The sequence below is a fragment of the Schistocerca serialis genome, chromosome 3, assembly GCF_023864345.2.
Source record: "Schistocerca serialis cubense isolate TAMUIC-IGC-003099 chromosome 3, iqSchSeri2.2, whole genome shotgun sequence".
NCBI lineage: Eukaryota > Metazoa > Arthropoda > Insecta > Orthoptera > Acrididae > Schistocerca > Schistocerca serialis.
This window is the reverse complement of record NC_064640.1, coordinates 418,235,192-418,247,925: the sequence shown is the minus strand read 5'-3', so window position 1 is coordinate 418,247,925 and position 12,734 is coordinate 418,235,192. Positions and strand designations below refer to the sequence as shown.

The window sequence follows — 12,734 nt, the reverse complement described above, 5'->3', positions numbered from 1 at the left end:
GAGACATTTGGAGGCTATTTTTAATCCTGTTTTTCATTTACTTTTTTTGTGCAGGCGTTACATGTTCCATTGTCAATGAAGTATAGCTGTCCATCTCCTACAACATGGAAGTTAGCGGTCACAGGTTTGTTAACTGTGCTTCAAATTGGTCTTCCACTGGCAAGAAAGCATCGTCAAGAATTTCAGCAGATGTGGCCACAGCTTGCTGAAACCTTGGATAAATTTTTGTTTCCAACAAGGCAAGTTTTGACTGTGAAATCTACTTTCAACATTGTTATTAGTTAACTATATTAGTGCCATATGCTCAGAATTTTCATTATGCTGCTGGTTTAGTAACAGTTTACTCATGTATGTACTAAAAGGTACCCATGTGCCAAGTGATTTTTGTTATGATAAGGAAAATCAGTACGCGTTAATCAGTTATGTTGAATTCATTTGGCTTTTATGATTAAATGATATTGTTATATATATTGCGATTTAAGCATGAAATGAATATAAATTTTAAATAACTAAGTCTTTACATGTGAAAGCTTACAGTAGTAGCCATAAGTATATTTTACGTGGGGCACAATATATTCTACATCGGGGAAAAAAGTGCATCACTCAGGAAAAGAAGCTAGTCATAGATGCTTGGAATTACGTGAGAACTAACCAGACAATGATTACTCAAACAAGACAGTTATTACTCTGTGATTTTTAGCCTTAGTCTCTTTGCACCTACCTGCACTAATTAAAGTGTCTTTCAGTGCATATATGCTATCCCCAATGTAGCTAGGTATGTTAATATGAGATAAATAGTCAGTAGTAAAGGAAATGAAGGAGAAATTTTGAAAAGGATGTAAGATTCAGGAAATGGTTATATGCTGATTACATTGTAATTCTGTCAGAAATGGTAAAGGTCTTGTAAGATCAACATTTTATCCATTTTCCATTGTTTCTTAGTAGCTCTAAAATTCATGGAGGTTTATTCTGCCTCTGCTGCTAAATGAAAGGCAGTTTGTTATTTACCATACGTGTTTTGCATCTTTTATTTGTGAAGAATCTTCAGTGGCCCATAATACATGTTTCATTAAGTATATAATAAATGCACATATAGTAGTTACAAATATATTACCATATTAGGTTTTCTCTTATTATTCTCTTGTTTTTTCAGGTTAGAAACAACTTTTGAAGCAGAGTTTTCATGGGGTTAGACTATCATTTGGTTTTTCTTATGATTCCTGATGTTGTTAATGACACAGTAATTAATAATAATAATAATAATAATAATAATATCAGAAATTGTAACACAAAATGATAATTTAACCTCATGAACCTTGTGTTGCCAAAGTTATTTCTAAAATGAAAAACAAGAGAATAACAAGAGAAAACTTAAATATGATAACACATTTGTAACTACTGTGTATGCATTTATTACATATGGTACATAAAATCATGTATTACACGCTACTGAAGATGCTTCACGAATAAAAGAAGCAGAATGCATACCGTCAAACAGGGTGATTTCTGACACCGGGGCGAATTCGGACAGTATGGCTTATTTGCTCTTTGCCACTGCATAGAAACAGAGAGTTACTTATTTTAACATCTGTGCGCCAGTTACTTTAAGCGCAAGATTGCATTTATCGCTTTCCACAACTTTCATTTTGCGTCAATTGTTTCCCTAGGTGAATAATTAACAAACAGTCTGAGTGTTAAAAATCCATGCATTATCGTAAAGTGTAAACTGTCTATTGTTGCACCGAGTGGGAAGTTATTGTAACCGTAATTGTCGATGCGCTTAGTAGCTAACAGCATTGAGACAATTTCTGTACAAGTTTGTCGAGTTTCTCGTGCAAGGTTATAAAATAATGACAGTTTTTGTTAAACTGTGTACTGTGGGGTGATTTCGGACAATGTCAATAACGTATAAGAGCAGAAGAGGTGCTACAGTACGGTGTAATTATGACCCGGAACCTTTAGATAAAGCTGTTCATGATGTTCAGAGTGGTAAATTATTGTACAGAAAAGCATGTGATTTGTATGGTATACCTAAATCAACCCTACAAAATAAAGTGCAGGAAACACATCCGGAAAAAAAAAAATGGGAGGACAGCCAGTGCTAAATGAAGAAGAAGAAGAAGAAGAAGAAGAAGAAGAAGAAGAAGAAGAAATGTTGAAGCAAGGTATCTTGAGGGCTGCACATTGGGGATTTCCCTTCACTAAACTGGATATTAGATAGTTAGGTAAAGGCTACCTTGATAAATCTGGCCGAAAAGAGAAGAAATTTCATAATAATTTGCCAGGAGAAGAATGGGTGCATTAATTCCTCAAACGACACTCGGAAGATCTTTCCGTTCGCTCAAGCAAAAATATTAAATGAGCTCATGCAGAAGTGCACAAAGAGACTGTTAAGATCAAGGCAAAGCTGGAAAATCTTCCACCTAGCAACATGATCAACTATGATGAAACCAACATGTCAGATGATCCAGGCAAGCAGCAGATAATTACGAAACGAGGGAGTAAGCATGCTGAAAAAGTGATGGACTCATCAAAATCTAGTGTCTCAATAATGATCGCAGCTAGTGCTGATGGTAAACTGCTTCCTCCGTACATGCTTTACAAATCAGAGCATTTGTGGGACACGTGGCAAGAAGGTGGACCACAAGGAACCCGTTTCAATAGGAACAAAAGTGGATGGTTTGACCTGCCAGTATTTGAAGACTGGTTCTTTACGATTGCTTTACCCTATTTGAAGAGGCAAAATGGGCCAACAGTCATGATTGGAGACAACTTATCCAGTCATGTGTCTTTACGTGTTATTGAAGAGTGTGAGCAGAACAATATTTCATTCATTCTCCTTTCCCCCAATAGCACGCACCTCCTCCAAATGCTCGACGTAAGCTTCTTCAGACCAATGAAAGCAGCGTGGTGAGCTGTATTAACTGATTGGAAGAAACACATTCGTGGGACCATTTCCAAGGATGCCTTCCCATCTCTTCTGAAGCAGACACTGACTAAGATTTCAGCAAACTCCGAGGAAAACATAAAGGGTGGATTTCACGCCATGGGCCTAATCCCTTTTGATCCAGATCCATGTCTTACAAAAATGCCTGATAATGCGGAGAGCCAGCAAAGCAATCAAGATGCATGGTCTTCTGCTTTTGAAGAGAAGCTCAAAGAAATTCATTATCCTCCAAATAAGCTTGGTAGCTCCTGCTGACGCCACAAACTAGACGTTTAACCTGGAAAATCAATCATTGGCTGAGATTTTCAAGGAAACGAAAGCAATGCTGAAACAAGTGACAGTGCTTCTAGCACTAGTGAAAGTGAAAACGACACATCATCCAATGAAGTTTTACTGCAGAAAGAAGAGTCTTTTCTTGTTGAAGAGTACAAATATAAACGTGGAAACAAGGAGAAAACAAGGCAGTGTGTTGGAGTGGCCACAAATGTTGGTGCTACGGAAGTAAGTGTGAAATTCTTGTGCCCACATGAGAACAGTAAAAACATATTTGTGTTTCCTAATGTCCCCGATGAAGACACAATACAAAAATAGCAAATTTTGAAAATACTTCCCACACCAGTTAAGAAGAGAAGAATGTTCATTTTTCGAGAAGATGTGCTTTAGACTCGAAGACAATCATTTATTTAAAGTGTTTGCAACTTAATTTAGAATGATGAGTGGGGAAAATTATTTTGACCTTTTAGTTAAATTACTTTGTTTGTTTCTGTCTGTTTCTAATATTTCAGTTAAGAACTGCAAAAAATTTTTATTTAAATTCTTGCAAAATAAAAATTTATAAGTAATATATATAATTCATTGTATCATTCCATATCACTTATTTGTAACAAAGGGCTACCTTAAAATGTGTAAAATGTCACCAAAATCAAATAAAAAGACTGTAGAATTTTTTTAAAAAGGCAGTAACTGTCTGAATTCGCCCTCCATATACTGCAACTTCAGACAGAGATTTAAAAAACACACATGTCCAAAATCATCCCAATCCATGGGGTGACTTCAGACACTTCATTTAACTGCCTCAGGTAAATATACCTACACATACACTTTCTGGTTCTGGGATATTTTATTCTTTACACATATACCCTACCACTTCCATAAAAATCAAATTAATCTAACAATATGTACGAAAGTTACAATCAAAATAATGACAAAACCATCAGAAATCACCCCGTTTGACGGTATGCCCAAAAACAAGCTGCCTTTTATTTGGTTGCAAAGACAGAATACACCTCCATGAATCTTGTAAGATCAGTTGAACAAAATGGATAACATCTTGAAAAATGGTTATAAGATGAATGTCAACAAAAGTGAAACAGGGGTAGTGGAGTGCAGTCAAATTAAGTTGGGTGATGCTGAGGGAATTAGATCAGGAAATTTTTCTACTTGAGCAGCAAAACAACTGACACTGGCAGAAGTAAAGAGAGTATAAAATGTTGACTGATAGTGGAAGATACATAACCTTCTTCCACAAAAATATTTAATGAGAATAATATGTCATTTACTTGCTGGAACCTCTTGTAGACAATCATTTATGTGACAAGGCATAATGGCAGTGTCCTAACTGTAAATTACTCCCTGCATGTGATCAAAACACTCAAACAACAGAAGTACTCTTAAATATAATGTTGGGAGAAAATGACGCTACAGTTCACTATGTAACTTCACGAAAGGATGAAAAAAGAATGAAATTTGTGGCTTTAGTAATCTTTACCATCTTTAGTTAATTAAATATTTACTGTCAATGAAATGAATTTAAAGATAAACTGAAATTCTTTCTTGTTGATGATAAAAAGAGAAGTAGAATCAAATTTAATGAAAACATAAAAAAATTTAGATTGATTTAACTAACTTTGAGTATGGGGAAAATGTGATACTGTTGTGATAATAAATTACTATGTGCATGTTTAGTGGAATGCACAGTTCACTACTTAAATATGGCTTTTTTTTTATTGATAGAACATTTAGTCTGTGAAGGTTCCAGCAGTTCAGTAACTTTCAGCCAGTCATAATATGTGAACAGAATGATTGACCTCAAGTAAAACTGTGACTGAAAAACAATAAAATTATAATTATAAGGAAAATGGTTATCACTTTCAGATATAGAGTAAGTAGGAGGCAGATCTCTTACTCAGAAAATATACTAAACAATGTAGCTGAAAATAGAGTTTGTGATGAGCTTTATAATGAGATATGCAGTTATTAAAGTTATGCATTGCAGTTCACGTCATGTTTAGAATTATTTTCACTCTTGTTTGTTTGCTCATACAATATGTAGATAATTTCCAACATTACCTAGCCCATGACCTGAATAAAGATTTAAATAAAATGAGGAGGGATGAGAGCCATGATTAAATCAGTGGCCCAGTTATTGTATTTGTATAAAGCTCATGTGAGGTTTTGGGCTTCTAGCTGATGATGTTGGATACGTTCGGTGAAGATACAAAAATTTTTTGTTTTAGAATATGATGTCCCATAGTTGATATGTTCTGTTGTCATTAATTATTGGGTTTTTCCTCTGTAATGTGAGATTATGCAAAGAGGAACAAATACTCTGACAAGCATTACTGGCATAATAGTGTAAACAAAAGTGGCCACATAATTGTAAAGGCACAGTTTTTGTGTGTACATTACAATTTTTCATTTTCAGTCTCTACTATTATTGCTATGGCTTGTCTTGTTGTCACATCAGTTTTTCCGTTCCTTTCTTGACATGGCTCATAGCCATGTCTTTTGGAAAATTGTTGCACTCCATTAGATCTTGGCAACTCTCCAGACACCACTTCCTCGTGACACATGTAAGCAAAAGAAGAAAGTTATGATCAGTGTGATTAAGGAGAAAAACATACAGAAATTCTTAAAAATGTATCACATAAACTACTTTAGTGGCATGTATTTATTTATTGATGGTAGGAAGCAGCAATACAAAGGGGTAACTGCAGTTGGGAGAACTCCACATTAACATTATGTTTACATAGGGCTCCCAAACTGGATTTTGTAAACTGATCTCCCAATACTGCTTGTAGGTCATGGTGTAAATGCTCAAATATCTACTCTGGAAATGTGATTATAGCTGCTGGATTTCCTTTTCAACTATCAATGTTTGCTTTCATGTAAGTGCACAGCCATTTTTGAAACGTACTTGGGTTGTCAGTTCACATTTTATTTTTAAAACTTTCAGCTAATTTAGACAGAGTGAGGGAGAAGTAGAAATATTAGACTGAGCATGAAGTTATTTACCTCTAAATATTTAACTAAAGAGAAGTGGCCATTGTGCTGACTAAATCAGAAACTGGCACGGGTGATTTCCAGATGCTATTTAGGTAAGGCAGCTGATGATCAGAGAATGGATATTTGACCAGTCTAGCAAAACTGCGTAAGACATTAAAATGTAAACACTAATGTAAAAAAAGATTTCTGAAATTCGGTTCTTGTCTCCCAGAAGTTCTCTCTTGTGCAAACATAGTGTAAGATTGAAAATTTTATTGATGTTCCTTGAGACTAAACATTTTTTAATGTGATACTTCTATGATCCCCAGCATATTTTACTGATTGTTGCCTGATTTTTTAGCGTAAACTTTTCACATGTTATGCAACACAAATGTTGCTAGTTACACAGCAAAACTTTCTGGTATGGGCAACACTTAATCGCTGCTGACAGTTTAACACCAGACTTTTAAAATCTGTATGCTGCTGTAAAAAAAAGTATGTGCTCATTGTCATTTTCAGGTGTGTAAACATCATTAGATCACCAAAGAATTCAGTTTTTCCTTGTATTGCTGCTTTTTTAGTGGAAAGATTAAATTTTGATTAAAAGCTGACTGTGCAAGTGAGTAATGGTAGATTGCTTTGCCTTCTTGATCTTCATATTTTCAATGCTCTTCAAAATAACCTATCACAAAGGAGAGTGTCCACTGCATTATTCCACATGGATATTGAGTTATTCATTCTTACTCAATGCAGTGCCCGAGCTGTCATATCATAATAAGTATAAGTTCTTAAAATGTGACTGTCGTTCATTAAGATCCATTTTCTGTGCCAGTGTAATAGATATTGTTCATCAGTCTCTTAAAATTTTCACAGCTTTTGCATACTTGTGTTCTCAACACTAGCACCATGTCTCTGTTGATGTGATTGTTGGTATGCTCACTTTTGCATTAACAACACAACAACAAAGAACCTTTTCCATTTGTCACAATATGGCAAGCAAATAATACAATAATGATTGCGCTTTTTGGTTTTCTGTCGAGCATATAAAATCACAGCCAGTGTTCATATATGTATTGTAACACATTATGGAAGCTTTAGGCATGACATGCCAAAACTCCTATTTCTTAACTACTTTTGTAGGTGTAACTCTTACTGGAGAAAGTGGAATGGCTGCTAAATGTCTATTTTCACAAACTTGCATGTAAAAATAGCAATACTTTCTTAGACTTTCAACTAAATGGAAGTGTTAATGAATGAAATAGTGTGTTAAATGTAAATTATACATTAAATTTCTCATTTAGTAGTTCTGGTTTTCAGGTTCTATTTATTTTCTCCCCCTCTCTCTCCACTCATACATTATGATGCAGAGATTGCTTTGATTACGAGTTTGCTTTTTTTTTCCCCCAATGGTATCTTTTTCCATTGTCAGTCTAGTGCTCATGCTTTTTCGTGGTGTTAGAATCACGGAGCTTGTTCATGTGACACCTCATCTTATACATAATGTGTTTCTACCATTAAATTAAAACAAGTTTTTTTGTGCAACAATATCCTGGAATTCTAATTTTTTTCTAATTTCTGTCTGTATATATCCCACATTTAGTATTAATCATGATTATATTTAATGAGTAAAAGCCCATTCCCTGTCTATATTTCGGATTTGTCTCTATGTGGCATGTGAAACCATTATGGATTCATTTTAAAAAAAATAACCAGTAACCTTCCAAAATTTTAATTGATAGCCTATCATAGGGTTTTCACTACATTAGATCAAAATGCTTTACTTAGTTTGTTTTATATTCAGCATTTATTTTCATTACATTTAAATGACAATAAATACAACCATAAAGAGTACAGTTTACCTTTCACCATTCTGTCTCCAATGACCTCACTGTGGACAGGACATTGAACTCTAATCTTCCTTCCTTCCTTCCTTCCTTTTTCACCACTGGATTTTCCTTTCCATGGCTTCATCTAAAATTTCTTTGTATACACTAGCTAAGCTTTGAAATCATGACAAATCTCTTATTCACCAAAAAATGTATTTATTTTCTCTTAGTTACGTATGTATATTTAGTTACCTTTACATTCATCAGCAGTCCTCTTTTTCTTTATTCTTTCAACAGCCCGTGTACTACAAACTCCAAATTATTACATACCATTGTGAGTGGTACTGTAGTACAGGTATTCTTAATTTATAGAAAGAATTTCTCTTTAAGATCTCAAGTGTCCTTGTCTAATACGACAATACTAATTTTTGCTATAAACCAACTTTATTAGCCACATGCTGGGAGAGTGAGCCTGATTCCTCCACTAATCCAAAGTACATGCACCTTTTGTGCTGTTTATTAGACAAGTCCATGGAAATAGTCGCCTATCTGCTGAGTTTCAATGCAAGCCACTTCACATACGTATGTAATTTGACTTGTATTTTGATGGAACTTATCTATTTTACAAACAGGTGGTATGACAATAACATTGTTCCTTTAAGTTAAGCTATAATAAGTTAGTTGTAAGCTAATTTAAATTCATCTGTAATGTCTTCAGTGTTACTGGGGCAAAAAAATCTTGAGCAAAATCAAAGCAACTTTTTTTGTTTTGTTTTGCCTATTACAATTAGGAGCTTTTGCCACTGACCTGAGCTAAGCTTGCCTTGCAGCCACCTTGCGAGACGGTGCGTTGGCTTCCACTGTTGTCAACACGTCACTACACGCGATTTGGAACGCCGCAGATCCATTGGCAGTAGAGAATCGGTTCTAAGCCGTTCTGCAACAGTGTCGGTCCCTCGGCACGTAGTCACTACTGTTACGGGACTCGCTGCTGGAGGGGCGCGCTGGACGTGAGTGGCCTTCACCTCTTCGCCACCGTGTCCTTCCACATCAGTAATCTTCGTAATTTGCCTATCGGTGTGCCAGAGTAGCCGCATGCCTTACTGTATTTGGCATTTTATTTACACACCTTTTCCTGTCCCTGCACTTCTGATACTCTCAACACTTCTCTCTCTCAGCTGTGGCAGTCTCGCCAGCTCACTTGCAGCACAGGGATTGTCAGCCGGCCGGTGGTCTTCTGGAATTCTGTAGTTCTCGAGTACTTGTGATGCCTCTGCCCATATATAACTGTCAACTGACCAAGCATTTCTATCAAAATTGTCAGTCATAATGGAAACTTCTCATGAGATTTAAAGATTGTGTGAGACAGATAGTGAATGATGATGTTTAGAGATAAAGTATGAATCTGTGTTGTATGGTCACAACCTGTTTAATAATGTAGTTATGTTCTTTGAATGTATTTTTAGCATTGTTCATAGCTGTTTTCAGTTAATATTGATATTAGAGGTTTCCAAAATTTTTTCAAAGTCTTAATTGTAACATGGGATGGTAAAGTGATTTAAAATTGGCGTTTCTTTTTCTGATGTCCAGTTTCAGTGCAGTGTTGTGTTCCCACATTGAGAGCTATGCATTGCTGTATATTAGATATTCAAGAGGTATTTAATCAAAAGAAGCTATAAAAACTATTTCGGTTGCTTTTGATGATCTTCAAAACTGTTCATAATTGAGTGTTTTTGACTTTTGTGTGTCTTCTGTTCTTCTTGGAGAAAGGTACAGTTTTTAAGGATGAGATGGGAAATTGGAAGGAATATTTAACATAATGGTGTAAGTGAAAATCTAGAGGAAATCACTGAAATAAATAAGAAGCTGAGATACTTTTCTATAATGAAGTATAGTGCAAAATATTGGATGACACAGCCAAGGAGAAATAAAAATAGCCACCCACAATATTATTGAAGTTTTGAAAAATGGGTAAACAAAAATAAAAAATTGTCCAAATGTATTCTCTTTGATTTTGAGTCACTTCCTTTATCTACATGTACATTGTTCTCCACAAGTTGCCATATGGCATGTGACAGAGGCTACAAAGTGTGGTGGTGTCATTTTCAGTCATTCCTATTGCATTTACCCATGGTACACAGGTAGAAATCCTTTTGGCACCTCTCTGTATGAGGCTGCATTTGTCTGTTTTTACCATTGTGACCATTGTACAAGATGTATGTAGCAGGATGTAGTCTGTAACTTTGAAATGTGACTCTCAGAACTTTTGTGACTAAGGCTCCTAGTGATGTCTAATGTCTTGTGTGTAGTGTTTTCTGCTGTAGTTTATTGAATATCTCTTTGACACATTCATGCTGGCTAAACAAATCCGTGAAGAATCAGAATGCTCTTCTTTGAATCATTTCTATCTCTTACGTAAATCCAACTTCGTGAAGACTTCAGACCAACAAACAGTGCTCACGGATTGTTCACACGACTTCTTTCTTGCATGAATTACATTAAGATTTTTTTCAGTAAATCTGAATACGGCATCTGTCTCCCCATGTTTATGTGGCTGTTCCGCCTTACATCACTGTGAACCAGTACCCCTAGATATTTGGATGAAAGATGAGTCTGATGACGGAAATGGTAAAGTGAGCTGAATAATAGGCCAAATATTATAGAGACTGTTACTCAGATACTGTAATGAGTTGTGAGATACTTTTTGTAGTAAAGAGAAGAGAAAGGGAGAAAAGCACCTGTTGTTGTTGTTGTTGTTGTTGTTGTTGTTGTTGTTACTGCTGCTGCTGCTGCTGCTGCTGCTGCCGCCACTTGTTGTTGTTGTTGTTGTTGTTGTCAGTGACTGTGTTGGCATGAGCTTTCTTTTTATTTTTTAGCACTTATACTGCCTAGTTTTATTTCCTGCTCTGAAAATGTGGCATTTAATTTATGGATGATATTCATATTTTTAAAAATGATGGATTGTTTACTTTTCACTCATTACTTATGATAAACATTTATACATTAGTTATAATCTTCTCTTTCCCCTGTCTTCCTGTTTATTAATCTGTGTGGTGTGTGCTAGCGGAATTTGACTATAGAGAAACCAACAAATCATCTGAGCTTAGAGAGGTGGTGCAACGATGCATCATAGAATCAATATTAAATCAACACAGTCTAGTCTTGGATCCTATTCTTGCTGATTTAGAACTCAAATAAACTTGTCATGTTGTTTTAGTGGAGAATGAAATCACTCCATCAGAAGAAATACAGTCTTGTCACATATAAGGTAAACGTCAATGTGGGATGATATGACATAGCTCATGGCAAGAGATTAAGTTTCAATTTTTCATGAATTTTCTACAGAATCAAGACATTTCACTACGTTTTTGATGGTATAGAAACACCACAAAAAATTATGGTTATTCTCTTAGCAACACAATTTTCCCAATTTAAAGATTAATGTTATTATTGTCATTATGTTTTCTGTGAGTTACTCCAAATTGTTTGGATTCAGTTTCACTCTCAGGTAATCAAAACAGGTTACATAAAAATTTAATGTAAAAATGACTCCACTACGATTATTCTCATATAATGGTGACACAACCATAATGATGATTTGTCTCCCTATGAACAGCAAAAGTTTGAAACCTTTAGGAAATACACATACTTCAGTGTTTAGCTTACTACTACATTGAGAGGTGACATCCGGCCCTGTGAATTACAGGTACAGAAAAGAGCTACACCACATCTTATGTATGAAAGTTTTGAGTTTTTCTGCATGTTGAAATGCCAAATAGGTGGGAGTTGTCATATTCAAAAATTGAGTCTGTCTTCTGAATTTGTGTAATTATTCTCATATTTCTGTTAGCTGGATCACAGTATTCCTATCTTACTGTGAGGGAGGAAATTTTATTTGCTTTATTTTGAGCATATGTTGCTGATGGTATCTTGTGGAAAGTTTTGCGATACCCACTTATCACTAGGATCCTCTCCATCTTATTCCTCCCCCATCCCAACCAATCTCCGAGCAGTATTACAAATGTATGCATGTGCATTTTAATGGTGTATTTTTTCTTTGGAAATATTACTTTCGTACCTTGTAGTGCCTTCTGTTTTCTGACAGTAATTGGTGACATCTTGTTCTTGAATGTTATCATCATTGCCTGACAGATATGCATAGAAATACCCTGTAAAAACAGGCAGTTCATCAGTCTAAAAGGATATTTTTACTATCTTGGTTTCAGGCTCAATGACACAGGTAGCATCAGGTCATGTAGAAAAACACTGCTTGCCTTCTTGCATGAGTCTGGGCTGAAACATGAATGTAAAGAAGATTTTTTTTAAAGATTTTTAAGGGGTGGAGAGAGAGGGGGGGTTGTGGTGGTTAAAAATGAGGTAAATAAATACACGGCACATCGTCCAGGAAAAACACTAAATGGTATTGGAAGATCAGTTTCTCATTGTTAGTCCCATTTGACCTCTCTGTAAAGACCTCTTAAATGAAATTTACTCCAGTATTTTCTGTTTTATTTTAACTCTCAGTTTTTATGTGATATGATCATTTTTCCAGAAGTGATTTTAATCATATTATCATGCTTTATGCCTACTCATTTTGCAGCTGTTGTGCTCAGGTGACCAAATAATTGTAAACTTTACCTTATCAGTTCCCATAAAAATATTATATAAAAATATTACATGAAGAAATGAATGAAAGC

At 35.3% G+C, this 12,734-nt stretch overlaps 1 protein-coding gene across 1 annotated transcript in view; it reads left to right on the top strand.

Annotated features, from left to right (window-relative positions):
- LOC126470294 (protein MON2 homolog) overlaps window positions 1-12,734 on the top strand; it is a 219,911-nt gene that overhangs the window by 169,474 nt on the left and 37,703 nt on the right. Inside the window, exons 25-26 of the mRNA XM_050098049.1 lie at window positions 55-239; window positions 8,868-9,047. Coding sequence (XP_049954006.1) covers window positions 55-239; window positions 8,868-9,047 — 365 coding nt within the window. The remainder of the gene's footprint in view (window positions 1-54; window positions 240-8,867; window positions 9,048-12,734) is intronic.